This window comes from Rhinolophus ferrumequinum, chromosome 10 (genome assembly GCF_004115265.2).
Source record: "Rhinolophus ferrumequinum isolate MPI-CBG mRhiFer1 chromosome 10, mRhiFer1_v1.p, whole genome shotgun sequence".
NCBI lineage: Eukaryota > Metazoa > Chordata > Mammalia > Chiroptera > Rhinolophidae > Rhinolophus > Rhinolophus ferrumequinum.
In genome coordinates this window covers 31,503,447-31,520,628 of record NC_046293.1, presented here as the reverse complement: position 1 = coordinate 31,520,628, position 17,182 = coordinate 31,503,447, and the positions used below count along the sequence as shown (strand labels likewise).

Genomic DNA, 17,182 nt, shown 5'->3' with positions numbered 1-17,182 from the left:
AATTAGGATCTGCTAGTGGGCATTAGGATTTGTCTTTTTTATACATGTGTCATTGTTTCTCAACTAATGAACAATTCAGCTGAGGATAAGGATTGTTCCATCTTCTTTTTTTTCACTCCTAGGATTTAGCACCATGATCCATGCATGTTGGGTAATTAATAAAAATGCATTGACCATGATAATTATAATAAGGAAAATCATATTATAAAGCCCATTTTATTTGTTTGCTGTGCACTGAGATAATTTACATAGGTAGCAATAGGTTTAATTCCACAAATATTACTCATAAATTTCAGATTTTTTTCCTTCTCAGTCAAAATGGTAAGAGAAAAACAAATCTGAAGGCAATGGAAAAGAAGAATTTTTTTTTTTAGACTTCTTCAGGAACAGGAAAACAAAAAAACTCATAATATCTGTATAGTATAATTCAAAAGAAAAAATATATATTTGTATTAATATGTACAAATGCCAGAAAGAATGTTTTTGCACTGTAATGGAAAGGGATGTCTCTTTTTATTCACTATTGTTGCTTGAAGTTCAGAAAGAAATTGGAAGGAAAATTGCTAAGAAACTAACCACATCCTGAGATGTGACAGAGGCCTAGCACATTAAAGCGTATCCAAATATAACTTACATTTGACTATTGTAGGAAGAGTTGGCCACATTGAAAGAGACGCTGGTAGTGTTGGTGAAGTTCCTGGGAAATTGGCTGTTTCATACACTGATGGCAATATATAGCAATAGGAATTAAAAAAAAATCTTTAAATGTACTTATTCCTTATGTAGCAATTTTACTTTTTGGAATTTATCTTAGGAAAAGAATCAGAGATGTATGTGAGGATATATATATATGTAAGCAAAACTGGCAATGATAGAAGTACCTAAAAATAAAGTTTAACTATGCAATGAGCATATGACAATATATGCAGTTATTAAAAACATTAAATGAATAATGATAAAAACATTAATTAAAAACAAAAAATAATGCTGTATAATGCCATTAAAATATGTGTGTATTTCTCTATACACTTTAAGATGTAAAGGATCAAAATATTAATACCAAATATCTCCATGGAAATTTCATGGATGACTATAGTTTTCTTTTTTTAAGCTTAGTTTTTAAAGGTTTTCAAACTTTTTATGTGAAAGTTTACTAGTTACTAAAAATAACTTTTTTTTAAAGTAAGGCCATTCAACTAATTATGAAAACATAATAATTGCAAATTCATTACTACAAAAAAAGCTTCAAATCATATATCCGTTGACACATATGTCATTGTGTGAAAGAATAACAGTCACGTTTTTAAGTTGTCTTTGAATATTCTTTTAACATCCTAGCCCCAATTAGGGATTTCCAACTCTAGAGAATTTATTCTTAATACCTATTTAAGAGCCCTGAACTCAGCTGTATATAAATGGACAAATATGTTCCACAAATCCTGACATCTCTTCCCTGTGATGTTGTCTGAAACTATTTAAACATTCTTTTGGGATATAGCTGTTGGCATTTCATGCTCAGTACCTCGTTCCACAATGAGGTGAGGGCTACCCATATTAGTTCTCTGACTTTGGTGTGATATTTACAGACTGAAATGTCATATGTAACAGAAGCACTGCAATCTATATTGAATTTTCCACAAGTCAGGTAATTGTATTTTCCAATGACCTGATTTGCTTGAAAAATGCATATAATTCCTGAGAATAAACCAGCAGCCACTCCTTAGAGATTCTGCTAATCTTGTTACTATAATTACTCTAGACATGGACATTACACCCTGAGTTTTAGGAAGAAACAAAAAAGTATTGTTAGAAGATTCATCAGGCTTATATCAACTAAGTCATTTATTTATATTTATAAGAAATTTCCTTATAATCAATCAGAAAATAGATTATTTGCAATGTAATAAATGGAGATTTATCTGGCTTGATATATTAAAAAGATATAAAGTCAATAAATTTCCATTAGTTGTTGGGGAGGAGATTATGTAAGGTGAAAGAAATTTTTATTTATTATGGAAAACAATTAATTAGGCTTAATAAGAGTCCAAGTGAAATAATTACTTCTTTAAAGTTATTCGTCACTTTTAAATGTTCATTTAAGAAACTTTCTGTATCTAATTTATTTTCCCAAACATGTCACAATAGGGGAGCAAAAACAATTATGGTCAAAAGCAAAACATCAGACTGTCTTACTGTTCAGTTTTATATGAGTTTTGTGAGTAGTGATTCTATATATTCAGGGTTTAGTTGCCTGTGAATTGAGCTACCAATTGAATCTTTGGGATATTTAAAAGGACATGATACCATGGCTAAGATAAATATAACTCTATACAATGATTGTAAGGAACTCCCCCTCTTTTCTCTTAAATATTTACACTTCCTTTCATCTCAGAGGCTATAGGAATATCACAAAGGACTCAGACAAGCTTCAACAGGGCCTTTGGAGTTGTGAAGTGAAATTTCAACAGAAAAATACATCTTTCAACTTCTTCCTTTTGACTTGCTATTTTATAATTTCTAATCCTTTCTTATTCCCCCCCCACAACCCCGTATCACAGCTTTTCTCCTTTTAAAATTATTTTTCTAGTTTAAAAAATGATATAGGGTCCATATCTTATTCAAAGAACTTTTGAAGTGATGGGTAAAAGCCAAATGGGATGTAACAAGTGTCGACCTTTAAAAAAAACAAAAGCAACTTTGAGTAAACTGAAAAGCAAAGCAATCTGAGATTAAATTTAAGTGTAACAGAAATGTCAGACTTCAGAATATGTAGTAAGAATTCACGGAATGCCATGAGGCTATTCACAGTTAAAAGCCACAATGGCAGGTTAGATTTGAAAACTATCAGAAGTGCAGAACTATTTCTCCATAGGCTCTGAGTCTGATGGTACATTCTGCATCAACTTCGAAGAAAAATGTCAATACGAATACTTTGCTATCTTTCTAGTACTAAAAATGATGTGATGTGACACAAAAATGTTTTTCTAGAAAAACTGGTGGATGAGGATTTTTTTTAGGATGATTGTAAACCTCTGTCTGCTGAATAATTCATGTTCCTTCAAGGATTTTCACATGATTACAGAATATTAGAACTCAAGGAAACTTGGAGGCCTGGTTCAGTCTTCTGATTATACAGATGAAGAAATTGAAACTCAGACAGGATAAGTTGTTTGTCCAAGGCCATTTGTTGGTGGCACTGAAATTAGAATCTAAATATCCAGAACACCAGGCCAACAGGCTTTCCATAGTACATCTAACAAGGCCTTTTTATTTTTTGACTACGTATTTTCCTATATGCTTATATAAAATCCACAAGACTAGCTGGGCTGTATTATTTATTTTACTGCATTCTAAGTGGTTGATAGAGACACATAATAGTCATCAGTGTAATTTGTCAGATTGGACTGGAGTATTTTCCCCATCATGAGCCAAAAGGAATAAGAATGAATCTGAGACCCAAAGAGTCAAAGAAACTGTACAGAGATATTTCCTGATGGTCTATGCACTCGCATAATGAAATTGGGAATTAACTATACAGTCATGGTATTAATTAAAGAGTAGCATTGATTTAGTTCCTCCTATATGATTATACTTTGATTTTACTTACAGACAAGCGACACAGAAAGCAAGTGGTATATTGAAAACATCATGCAAAGATTTTGTGTCTGGATGCATTAAACTTTATATGAAAAAGCAGCCTGATGTGCTGAAAAGAGTAAGGGATTTTGAGTCTAAATATGAAGGCTCTTCTTATCTTATGCTGTCTTGCTAAGCAAATATGAGTATATCTGCATTTTTGACTTACTTCTCCTCCTTCTGTGGGTATTTTCCAAGCTGAGATCTCTACATTAGGTTCCTCCCTTGAACCACTAGCAGACCTGTATATTCAGCCATTTCAAAGCACACTTCAAAGCCAACATACTCCAACCTGAACTATGGGGTTCTTCTTCTATAATCTATTAGTCAGTCACCCAGTGTGTTCCATCTTAGGGAATGTTTCTATTATGCATCTAACATAAGATAGTAACCTAGAAGTCTTCCTTCACATCTCTCTTTTTCACGGCACCTCCCCATTTAATTCTGGCATTTTTACTCCTAAGTGTTCTGATTCTGTTCATTCCATATCATCACCATCACCACCGTCTAAGGCTGACGCCATTCTCTGACACCTGGACTACTTCCATAGCTTCCTAGCTGGTCTTCTCTTACCTACTTTTGCTTCCATCACCAAATCCATATTTCACTCAGAAACCGACTGATTTTTACAAGATGCAAATGTGTCCTCTCATTTAGAATAATTTATGCCTTCCCACAGGTACTAAAACAACGACCAAGTTGCTTAATATGGTCCTGTTTAGAAGCCCTTAACGTGGTCTTCTAGTTTCATCTTAACATATTGATCATCTTGTATCACACACTCCTTCTCTGGATTCCAGGAATACTGGCTCTCTTCCGGTTTCTTAAATGCAGTTCCTGTCCCAAGATCTTTTCATAGATTCTCTCTTCCCAGAAAACTCTTTTTCTTCCCTTTCACCAATTCATTCCCACTCATCTTTGGAGCTGAGCTCAAACATAACTTCCTCTGGGAAGACTTTTCCCACTTTGAAGAAAAGTTTTGGTTCCTTTGTTATATGTTATTATAGAACCATGTACCTTTCATTAAGAGCTGTTATCACGCCTATAGTTTTACACTTATAATTTGGTAATGGCCTATTTCTCCCTACCACCGATAGGTTGCAAATCTGTGAAGGCAGGTCTATGTTTCTTTTTGCTTAATATGCTAGATTCAGGGCCTAATGAAGTGCCTAACATGAGTAGACACTATTTATGAGTAGGTCATAAATAACTATGTGTTGAATGGATGGATGGACAATTTGGGCTTCAGTTTCTTCATCTGTAAAACAGGGATCAGTAAAATGGGGAAAATTGTAGATGTTGTTAATAATAATACTAAAGGGGTTGCTTGTAGGTCAAATCATATAACATTGTGAAAGTGCTTTGTAAGCTATAAGTCGTTATTCAATTTTAAACGATTACTAAAATGCTAACTCTTTTACGTATAAATTTTAACAAGTGTATTTGAGTTATTTAAGTTTAATAGAAATGATATCGTTCCCATGAATTTATTGTATATACAATTTGGCATCGAAATAATTTGAAAACTCTAAGCTCTCTTAAAAATGTAGTGATGATGAAGAGGAGGATGATGATAAAGATGATTGGTAGCATTTATTGAATGCTCTCGTAAGTACTTTATCCTATAAGGTACATAATGCTATTACCCCCATTTTATAGATAAGGAAACTTGCCCAAGATCATTCAAGTAATAAGTGGCAGAGCCAGATATGTTTGATTTAAAAGCTTATGTTGTCAATTGTAAAATTTGGAAGCAACTCCAGAAACTCTCCAAAAGTGTACAAGGGCAATATTCTTATCTCTGAGTTTATGCAGTTCCGCGTTCCTCATTCTTATTATATAACCTTGACTCCTCTTTCATGGTGAATATTGAAACTTCCACATTTCTCTCTCCCGTATTCTTACTTATCCATAGTTGTATTAATATTTTTCTTCCCTCCCACTTGAGAGGAAGAAGTGACCCTTTATTTCCTTGGATAAAATTCCCATTTACAATTTTGTCCCAGACTATTGGCTGTTGGTATCATCTCATTTTGCCATTTCACCCATCCCTCTGTTTTCTGATCTTCCCTTCATGCATCCTTCTTCTCAGTTTGTAAATGTGCTTGAAACAAGCAAACAAACCCTAAACCTCAAAATCTTTTTCTGTCCTCCTCCAACTTTAGCAATCTTGCCTTTTCCATACATCATATTCCCATAGGTATAATTTATTTCTCTCCATTAATTTTCAATAACTTGAAGTATGCCATCAAGCGTCACTATTAAAATTTCTCTCACTCGTATCATCACTGACTGCTCTATTTTCAAATCCATTAATTTGTTTTTAAGACCTAACTCTATTTAATATTTCTCTAAAGACTTTGAATTCTTTTTTTTTTTTTTTTTTTTTTTTTTTTTAATGAACTCTAAAACACCAAACGTTTTTGGATCTCTTCCAGCCCCTTGGTCACTCTTCCAAAGTTTCTTTCCTTCTCTGTTTACTCAAAATATTGCTTTTCCAGGGTTTCGTCTTTTGTCCCTTCCTATATTTCCTCTACACATGAAAACGCAGTAGCTCTACTGCCGTGGCTTCAATTACTGCCTTCAAGACAATACCCTGTATTTTGTTTTCCAAGTTTTGGGTTCTTTACTAGACTTCAGATCTGTATCTACAGAGATCTGGTCATCTCCTCCTAAGTGTCCCACAGGTTTTAAAAATGCAGCATGTCCAAAACAGAACTCTCTATCTTAGACTACCTCAATTTTCTGTTTCTTCTATAACTCTTGTCTTGATCAATCATGGGATTATCTATCATTTACCCAAATAAGAGAGCTCAAAGTCTTCCTTACCTCTTTTCTGTTTTTCCCTTTCCTCTGGCATGTTTCTCAAATATGCTCTGTGGATTTTTACTGATGCTTAGATCAGTCCTGGATCATTTTTCAAATGGACTATTTCAATACCTGATATCTATCTAACATCTTTGTTTTCTTTCTGTTCTATTTTTAGTCCGTCTTTCACACTGTTGCCAGAATTATTCTTGTATTGCATAAATTTGATTATATGACTCCCATCCTCAACAAAATTCTATGGACTGCAGAAACGAGTCCAGAGTACCTACCTGGCTCATGAGGCCCCAAACAATCTAAGTCTTGTCTCCCAGTACAATTCCTTTCTAATATGATATTAAATTACTCACTATTCTCTGAACTTCCTTAAGTGTGCTCATGCTAGTCTTTCTTTCTGGAATGCCATTTTCTCTCTTCTCCACTCAGAAAATTTTATGACTTATTTCAACTCAGTATTCAATTTCTTTACAAAGCTTTCCTTACTTTCTCTGAAAGAATTTTCATCTCCTTTGGGCACATATAGCACTTAATACTTTGATTATAGTATAGAGTATATTGTATAGTGATCTCTAGCTTAAGTCTTCCCTCTAAATTTTGTTTTTTTTACAGACTGTCACTTTGACATTCTTCTCTCTCTTTGATTCATTGCATACCAATTTCCATATACACATATTTTTGCTTAATAATAAATAGAAAAGACAATTATCAATCACTTAATTATTTAGTCAAACATGGGAGTTATAACTGTTTTCCTTTTCCATATTCCATTCTGCCTCTTTACATTGCTAGTAAAGATTGGCTTTGTATAAATTAATCTCTGCAACAAAGAGTACAGTGGTTTGTACAAACATTTTTGTGAAACATTTTTCCAAGGAAAGCGATATTGGAAATGAAGGCCCTGTCTGCTAAGTATTGCTCTTCTTCCTGCAAAACAATTTTACATCATGTGGGATGGCAAGTTCTGGTACCTTGTCAAATTTTTATTTAAGTTTCTGATGTAGTCCTTTGATGCCAATTCAGAGTTGCTATTTTTAAATGAATACTTTCCTTGAACTGACTTTTAATTCCTTGGGTAATTTCTGCTTGTTATTAGCAATTAAATAGTTGTGCCTGTGCGTCAGGGTTCAAGAAAGTAGCAACCATCTGCCAAGAACCACAGACCTTAGCCCTGGGTCTCAAGTTCTGACAGCACCACCTTCTCTAATGGAAGTATCAGTACCGGGTGAGCATATTGCTGGCATTCAGTAGTGGAAATATTAACACCCTATGGCCCACATTAGGTAAATTAAATCTCAACGTGTCTCTTGCTAAAAATAAACTGAAAGGAGGTGGTGAATCTTCAGACAGATTAAATAAACAGCAATCTTAAAAATTCTCGAAGCTAAAAATGGAGCACACAAGTCCTCAAGAGGTTCAACCATTGAAAAACATAGACTATTCACAGGAGAGAAAACATACATCTCTGAAGAACTCACTCTGACAACTCACTTAACAAGCACATACTGTTTGTGCTCAGAAAAGTCAGCTTTTGAATTTAGAAAAGTTGAAAGGTTCATTTCTGGAAACAGCTTGTCCTCAAGTTTTTTAATACTTCACTTAAAATGAGAGTGGGAGTCATAGGATGAATACAATGGAAATACTCCAACCTTTTTACTGACCTTCTTTGGTGCATGATAATGCATGATAATAAACTGTCCAAGGTGTAAATAAATCAAGTTTCTACTAAGTTCCCTGAATGACATTTAATAAATGGCACTCTACTTTGAAACCACTCCCTATAACCTCTAAAAGTCTGATTATTCAGAAAAAAAGAAATCACACAGTAAATTAGAAACATCCAAGCACAATAAGATAATTAAGTACTGCATTTACTATAATAAAACTGTTTTAGGATTGTTTTCTTTACATTTATAATATGTAAATAGCCTAGAATGTTTATGTGGGAAGGCTGTAAAGCATACTGGTTAAGATCGCAAGCTCTAAACATCTGGACTTAACTCTAGCTCCTCAACTGACTAGTGTTACATTGGGCAACTTAACCACTGTAAGCTTCAGTTTGCTCATAGGTAAAATTAGAATAATGGTATGTATTTGTCTCATTTCTGTCTCTAAGGAATTGCCTATTCAAGACATTTCTTACAAATGGAATTATACAATAGATGGTCTTTTGTGACTGGCTTCTTCACTTAGCATGATGTTTGCAAAGTTTATTTGTGTTGTAACGTATATTAGTATTCATTTCTTTTATTATCGAATAATATTACATTGTATGGATAGACCACATTTTGTTTATCCATTCATTAATTGATGGCCATTTGGGTTGTTTCTACTTTTTGACTATTATGAACAATGCTGGTCTGAACATTTATGTATGAGTGAATGTTTGAGTGGACATATTTTTCGTTTATCTTGGGTATACCTAAATGTGGAATTGTTGGGTCATTATGGTAACTCAATGTTTAATATTTAAGAAATGGACCAATGTTTTCAAAGTGGCTGAACCATTTTACATTTCTACCAGCAACATATGAGATTTCCAGTTTCTCCACATTCTTCCCAACACTTATTGTTATTTGTCTTTTTGATTACAGCCATCTTGTTGAGTGTGAAGTGGTATCTCACTGTGGTTTTCATTTGTGTTTCCCTAGTGGTTAATGATATCCAGCATCTTTTCATGTGCTTATTGGACATTTGTATAATTTCTTGGTGAAACATCTATTCAGATCCTTTAAGAATTTAAAAATTGGATTATTTATCTTTCTGTTGTTGAGTTGTAAGAGTATTTATATGTTCTGGACACAAGTCCCTTCTCAGATATATGATTTGTCAAAATTGTCTCTTATTCTGTGAATTGTTACCTTCACATTTTAAACCAACTTTCTATTAGATAATCAATAGAGGAATGACAAAATAATGATTGTGTTAATGTTCTAAGTTACTTGAACCACAAAATAACTAGAATTTATTAAAAAATATTGCAGATATTGGCTACTCTTATATATCTAAATCAAGAAAAGAAGTTAGGACTGAGATAGGAATGAGAACCTGTTTTTTCAGAAGGGTCTTGAAACTCAAACATGAACTGTGAATGATCCCTATGAAACAAATCATTTGTTAATTGATTTTCTTACCATATCATTCTCTTAGTAATTCACTCAACTGTACAAGGTGATGTGGGTCATGAAGCTAATAGATGATTCCCTCAAATAACATAATTTAAATGTTAAAATAAGACACAAATAATCATACTGTGTTTTAGAAAGTGATTGATTCAGCATTGAGTAAGTACTGTGTCCCAGATGTTATTAAGCTCTTGGGAAAAGAAGTACTAAGATGATCTATTGTGCCTGCAGTAGCTCTGAGTCTAATGTGGGCAAAATTACACATTTCACATTTTGCATGTACATATTGCAAAAAATATAATTTGTAATGTAATAGAGCACTGTACTAGGCAGAAGTGGTCAATTCTAGGATCCACAGAAGAAGTCTTATAAAAAATGGAAAAAGCTCTAAGCTCAACTAACAGAAAAAAATTTTTTCCTTCCTTCCTGCCTTCCTTTTTTCCTCCCTCCCATTTTTTTCTGTTATTTCTATAAGAACCATAGGGTCTTTTCATTTAAGAAACTATAGCTATTAGTTGCACTTCATGTTTAGTACAGAAGACATAATTATAGCTTACATTTCTTTAAATTTTATATTCATTATTTGCGTTTACCTAAATTTATTATCAATAACTATTGAAACTGGGAACAAATAGAAATTCTACTGAATTAATCATATAGTCCCATATTTTTTTTCTCTTCAAACAAATTTTTCTCATCAGTAATATCATGCTTGTTATGTAATTCTTACCTGGAAGTCAAAAGTCCAAGTGCCTCCAAAGGGTGAGAAAATTTCCATCTTCTCAAAATGGTATGCATTTCTGAAATAGTTTTTTCATCCCATCCAGGGGCACTACCCAGGACCAAAGGAAGGGAGCAGTTTTCATTATTGCAGTAGAAACGATAAAACCATAAATATCTTCTCTTTTCCTCAGAGAGTCTGCAAAACCAGATTGGAAACTGTAATTTACTGGGGTTTTCTATACTAACAAATGTTGTAAACACACAGTATAAAAAGTTACTCTAGTTCTTTTAGTTTTACTTTAGTTTATTTTAGAAAACAAGTCCTTTAATCTTCCCATAACAGTTTGATAGGCTATTTCATCAGTTTATTTCCCACTAACTTTATTCTTTTATAGAAAACATAATTAAAATAAATTAAAAAAATAAAAGTTTATTTCAGAAAATTCACATTTATTTTTCTTCCCTGCTATCTTTGTCACTTATTTATTTATTTATTTTATTGGGGAATATTGGGGAACAGCGCATTTCTCCAGGGCCCATCAGCTCCAAGTCGTTGTCCTTCAATCTAGTTGTGGAGGGCGCAGCTCAGCTCCAAGTCCAGTTGCTGTTTTCAATCTTCAGTTGCAGGGGGCACAGCCCACCATCCCATGTGGGAATTGGGAGTTGAAATGGGCAACGTTGTTGAGAGCTTGCGCCCTCCTTGTCACTTTTTTAAAATGTTGTTTTGGTGGCAAAATCTCTGTTTCCTTTAAGACAGACCAAATTTTTCTGATTCCTGCAACATGTACTACTTAGGGGAGATGTAAGCAACCACTTGCTCTCTTACTTTCTTTACAAATTAACTTAGAGCCAAGTGAGCTTGTGCAGAAGTGACATATTTTAAACATGAATTCCTTCACCTCAAAGCAAGTTTCATTAGAGTTCAGAAAACTTTTTGCTCTGAATTTCAAAAACAAAGATCTCAATTCATCTCTGGATTCTGGCTTTTTTTCAGAGTTCATTGGAAGTTTGGATTTAAAATGCCAGTGACTAGAATTTCCTTAAATATTCAAGTATTTCCCCTTGGAGAGGGGTCGCAAACAGAAGATCTAAATTTAGGACTATGGCTATTGATTCACTGACAGTTTATCATGTTTTGCTCACACTCTAGCAGAAGCATTCAGAACCACTGTTCAATTGATGAACAGCATTTCTTAAACGGCAATCAATGACAGCTTTTGAATGCTGTCTCCTCCAAACTGACACTCTGTTGTTCAGCTCAAATTAGCTAAAACTCTCAAACTGGCAATGAAAACTATTAAAGATTTTAAAAGTCAGTAATACTCTATAACTTCTTTTAAAGCCAACTTTCTCTGCAAAACAAAAGAATTGTATTACAGATAATTTTTAAGGTATGTTTGGGCTCCTTTCCTGTTTGTCATTACCTTCTCCACCAGAAAGCCCTCATAGGAAAAAAATTCCATAACAAAATTTTACTAAATTACTAAAACAAATTATTTTGTTCTGATTACATTCCCCCTTTCCCCAATACTGAATAATGCTTCTTTTCCCTATTAACTTCTTTTATTGAAGCATAATTTACCTACAAGGAAATGCACAGATTCAGTTTAATATATTTTGACAAATTCCAATACAGTATTGGGTAAAAACCACTTTTTTCATTCCACCAGAGGCAAACACTGTTATTATTTCTTGCACTCTAATTAATATTCCCTATTTTAGAGTTTCATATAAATGGAATCATAGGGTAAATGTGCTTTTATTTATGGCTCCTTTCTCAGTTTAGTGTTTTGGAAATTATCCATGTGGTTGAGTTAATCAGTGTATCTTTGGGAAGATCACATTTAAGTGAAAACCTACAGGGTAAGACAATTCAGCCATGAGAAGAACTGAGGAAGGGGTATTTCAGGTAGGGGTTGACACCAAATAAAAAGCTCTTGATATGGGAGAGGGACTAGCACATTTAAAATATATGAAGGAGACTGATGTCACTGGCTAAAAGTGAATGAAGAGAAGAGCAATACAAGTGGAGAGAGCAAGCAGTAACAAGATTACCCAAAACAGAACTCTTGGTTACATTCAATACCTCCGTTTTGGATGGCCCAAACATGTTCTTCCTCCAGAATATGACTCTAACATCTGCTTCATTGGTCAATTCAAACCCTTGGATTCTCCATTGACTTAACTGATTCCTGGGCTTCTCAATTGGCTTACCTCCTAATTACTATCGCTCATCAAGTCATGTCTTCCCATCTTCCAAAAATAGGACTCTCAAATTGAGCCATTTCTTAATTTTCACTGCCATCACCTTAGTTCTAGTCTCTGTGACCTCTTGCCTGAAATATTCCATAAACCTCCTTGCTGTACTGCTTGCTTCTATTCTTATCTCCTTTCCAATCCATTCTTCAACTTGTGGTCAAAGGGATCACTCAAAAAGATTATTCAGATCACATGACTCAAAACCTTTAAATGGTTTCTCATTCTTGGAATAAAATGTCTTATCATGTTGTATATATTATCACAGTATATATAAGGAGGTACGTTTTTAGTTTTGTGCTTTTGGCATATTATTAAGGAGCATGATCAGCTGTGGCTTAGATATTGCCAAGTAGTGAGACAAACACCACTAGTTTTCTTATGGTTCTTCCTGGAGTTTTAGGTTTATTTGGAGAATTACTGTTTGACAAAATTAAAGGACTCTTTAGTCACTAATTTAGTGCTACTAAAACATGATTTATTTCTGTACTTTAAAAATCAGCTACGATAATTACATTTTGCTTTTTCCTGTTTAATAAAATAACTTTATGTCTACTGGAGAGAAAGTTAAGTAATAATGATTTATCCTTGTTAAATCTCTGATCACTCTCTGCTTTGTTGTTTGAACTGAATGATTTCCGTTCTTTTTATTTTTTCTTTGATTAAAGTTAAAGTTGCTTAATACCTCAAGAAAAAGAAACTAAAAAAACATACAAAATTACTAATTTAGTTCCTAAACATTAATTGATTATCCCACAGGTATGACTTTAAGACACAAAAGCAGTTATATGGGAAGGAAGAGTCATTCTTTAAAGTTATAAATACTTCCAGTATGACTGATGGTAACATGAAGAGCAGGCAACATTTACTCTTATGACCTGGGTCACTTACAGTAACGGAGACTTTTTCTGTGAAAGTCTGGCAATATGTTTTAAACACTCTTTTGGTGGCTCTTCAAGATTACTTCTATTTTCTTCAGAATCAAATTTCATATATTCCCACTCAGTAGCTGGAAAGTCAATCTGAAATAAAGAAATGGTTTGCCATGTACTGAAGACCTCAGAAATGCATTATTAATTCAATAATCTCCATTCTAGATTTGTAGAAACTAAAGAAAAATTCCTATGCCTTCTGTGCTATTTATTACTTAAAAATAAGTTTCAAAAGAATCATTAGGGTTTGGACTTGGTATTTAAGTATAGATAGTGTTTAGCAAGTTCTTAATTATTTATATAATTGACATAAATTAGTAATCTGTAATGTTGTCTGAGGAAAACTAAAAAAATAACAATAATATATTAACTTTTCATGAAGTTAAATATATTGTTTTCGTTTAATGTTGAAATTATAACCTTTCTATATTTTACAAATGAAATGTCATTCTATTATTAAATGATGAAAATTATAGATGATAATTATACTTTTTCGTGTAACCACTTGGAAAAATAAAAAGAGTTACTCTATGTTGGTCTTCAGGAAAGTCTGTGAACCATTTTGTAGACATGAGAATGAAATCTTCTCTGGTAAAGACCTGTTCTGCAAGTACATAAGCAATGGAATATTTTTTCATTGGCTGTATGGTTCAGATTTATAGACAGGGAGGAAAAAAGGTCTATTTTTCCCCCTGGCTTAGTGTGCTTTCAATTAAACCATGTTTTAGTAAATAAAATAACAGTTAACAACAAATGCACTTTTAAACTAGATAAATGAGCTAAATATTCTAGTGCTCTATATATTTGCTTAAGGTTTTCATACTTTTTTTTTCATTTTTATAGTAGAAAATATACAGAACTTATTTTCTCTGCTGAATTACGTTAGGTTGTGATCTCAGAGAAAATTGAGGAACATTATGAGGTAGACTTTGTGAGTTACAGTTTGAAACACAGTTTAATCTATTTAGTTCTTATTTATGGGAAAAAGTTATAGCAATTTCATTTTGTAACCTCTAAAATTTGGTGCAGTATTTGTTATTGGCATAATTTTTTTTTGGAATTATTATAATTTTTCCCCCTTTTTTAATTAATTTATTTATTTTTAATTTATTAGGGTGACAATTGTTAGTAAAATTACATAGATTTCAGGTGTACAATTCTGTATCACATCATCTATAAATTACACTGTGTGTTCACCACCCAGAGTCAGTTCTCCTTCCATCACCATATACTTGATCCCCTTTTACCTCTTCTACCACCCCTTCTCCCCCCTTACCCTCTGGAAACGACTAAACTGTTTTTTAAGAAATTCTCCCAAGGAGAATATGTGTTCTAAGAATAGCAGTGAGCAGCAGATGGAACCCTGAGAACTGTCAACAGTGAGGACTAGCATAAGGGGAGCCTGACAAAGAGACAGAGAAAGGATAATCAGAGAGAAGTGTGAGGAGAAACGTAAGGGAGCAGTAACACCAAAGCCAGAAGAGAAGAGTGTTTGTAATGGGCAGAGATAGGGCCAAAAATCGCAGGGAGAGGGCTAGTGTGAAAACCACCACTGTATTTGGCAACCAGGAATTAGTGAGTTACTTGACAACAGTTAAGTGTGGTGAGGACATATAAGCCAGAATATAATGAATGTAACATGAATAGGGACGTAAGGAAGTAGAGACATATACTTTTCTACTTTCAGAGAAACATTAACTAAACAAGAGAAACATTGACTAAAACAACTCTGTCTTAGTTCTTAAAATGTGATACAGCCACTCTACTAGATTCTATAAGGGGAGAGGCAGAAATTTGAGGGAGACTCAAGTTGATGAAATCCTGCAATAATCTGTCTCCTTTTCTGAACTCAATCTACTTCACTCTTATCCACTGCTTACAGTCAGCACGTCAGCCATTGACCTCCCCGCAAAATGATTGACTTGAAGGAATCAGGTTCGGTGACATATCTTATCTCCTGTCATATTGGATTGGCTACAGTATGGCAGTAACTGCCCATCTGATAAAGACAGTCAAAAAATTACAGACTTGAAAGAACTTGGACAGGCATCCTATAATCCTTTCATTGTATAGAGGAGAAAATAGAAGGTTAGGTGACTTGTTCACAGTCAGAAAGTTTTCTGTTAAAGAGCTAAGACTAAAATCCAGATTTCTGAATTCACAGTCTGATGTCTTTTTCTGAGACACATGCTGACTTCTTAATACAAACACTGGTTGAAGAACTTGCTTCTAATTTACTTACCATCTCATAATATTTATGTTGAAAAATTCTGCTCTAAATTTAGCTGTATATAATTAGAGTAATACTGGTTATTAAGGATTTTAACTTTAATACTTTTATAACTCTTATTTTATATATTTCATCACCAATTAAAAATGTTCTGAGAAGTTTCCTGTTCTGTCTATACCATTTGAAATTATTTTGTATAAATCAAATGATCTACCTTTTTTTTTTTCACACTGTTGAATATTTACATGCCCCTCCCTTTTGTAAGATAAATTTGGGTATGGCTCCCAATGTCTACTTGGAAATCTATGCTGCTGTTGAATACTTGAAACTTTCCTTTAGATTCCACTTACCAGGATCTGAGTTCCTAAAGCAGCTTTTCCCCTCATCTGAGAATAATCAAGGAGAGTCTCATCTGATAGTCTTCCTTACTTCTCCCACACCCATCACTGTCACTAAAGAGCCTTATAATCGTGAATTTATACCCACAAACTCTGGCAGTGATCAGACTTGGAAGGTTTTTGTTAAGCTGAGGTGGTTTGTGTCTGGCAAGAAATAGTCTGAGAAAAGATACATACATTCATCCTCTTAAAGAAAGGTAGTCTTCTTGTTACAACGGAACATCTACTAATCAGTACGCCATCATTTGTTGAGTGTGTATGATTGTGCCAACGTCTAACCTGAACAACTACTCTTTTTGATCATTGTGTCTGTAGATTAGAAGTGGATCTTTGGCTATCATTTGGTGGGGGCTTCCACCACCTTCAGAGTGGAAGTCACATTTTTATTAGTATTAATTTTGTCTTCCATTTTCAACATGTTGTGCATCTTGCTAACCTTTGTCCTTCACCCCAAACCTGGGAATTTAAGAGCCTAGAGACTCCATTAGCTTCCTCTAGAGCATCAGTCCTTACCTGAGGGCACTTTTATTCCTCGAGGACATGTGACAATTCTTGGAGGCATATTTATCGGAATGGAGGAGGTGCTACTGGCATCTAGTGAGTAGCAAAAGATGCTGCTAAATATCCTACAATGCACATATCAGCCCCACAAAAAAGAATTATCTGGTCCAAAATGTCAATAGTGTCCTGGTTGAGAAATCCTTTTCTAGAGTGCTACCCAGATAGCAGTTTCCGGTTTCCTATGGGGATGGAAAGTCCATATTCCTTGCATTCCCATATGTGGGAATGGCCATGGTTCAGGTATCTGACCAATGTGATCATTTGCAATCATGAACAAATAAGGAGCTCTCAGCAGTGAGAACTGAAGCCTGGAATCATTAACTGCCTTTCATTCATGATCACAAAACAAATCACAGAAAGTAGAGAGACTTTAAGAGAAAAAGAAAGTATAATAATAGATTTTGTTGGCAGTTTCTCTACCATTATTCAGCTAATTGTTAGTCATTTAGTAAATGTACAATAAAAAGAGATTTTAAGGAACATAATACAATGTAGAAG

At 33.8% G+C, this 17,182-nt stretch overlaps 1 protein-coding gene across 3 annotated transcripts in view; it reads right to left on the bottom strand.

Moving 5' to 3' along the window:
- The window catches only part of PIK3C2G (phosphatidylinositol-4-phosphate 3-kinase catalytic subunit type 2 gamma), a 272,726-nt gene that overhangs the window by 165,405 nt on the left and 90,139 nt on the right, over nucleotides 1-17,182 (bottom strand). For all 3 annotated transcript variants that reach the window (XM_033116158.1, XM_033116160.1, XM_033116161.1), the window contains 2 exons: nucleotides 13,455-13,585; nucleotides 10,315-10,503 (listed from right to left, as the gene is read on the bottom strand). In XM_033116158.1, the coding sequence (XP_032972049.1) occupies nucleotides 10,315-10,503; nucleotides 13,455-13,585 (320 nt within the window). The remainder of the gene's footprint in view (nucleotides 1-10,314; nucleotides 10,504-13,454; nucleotides 13,586-17,182) is intronic.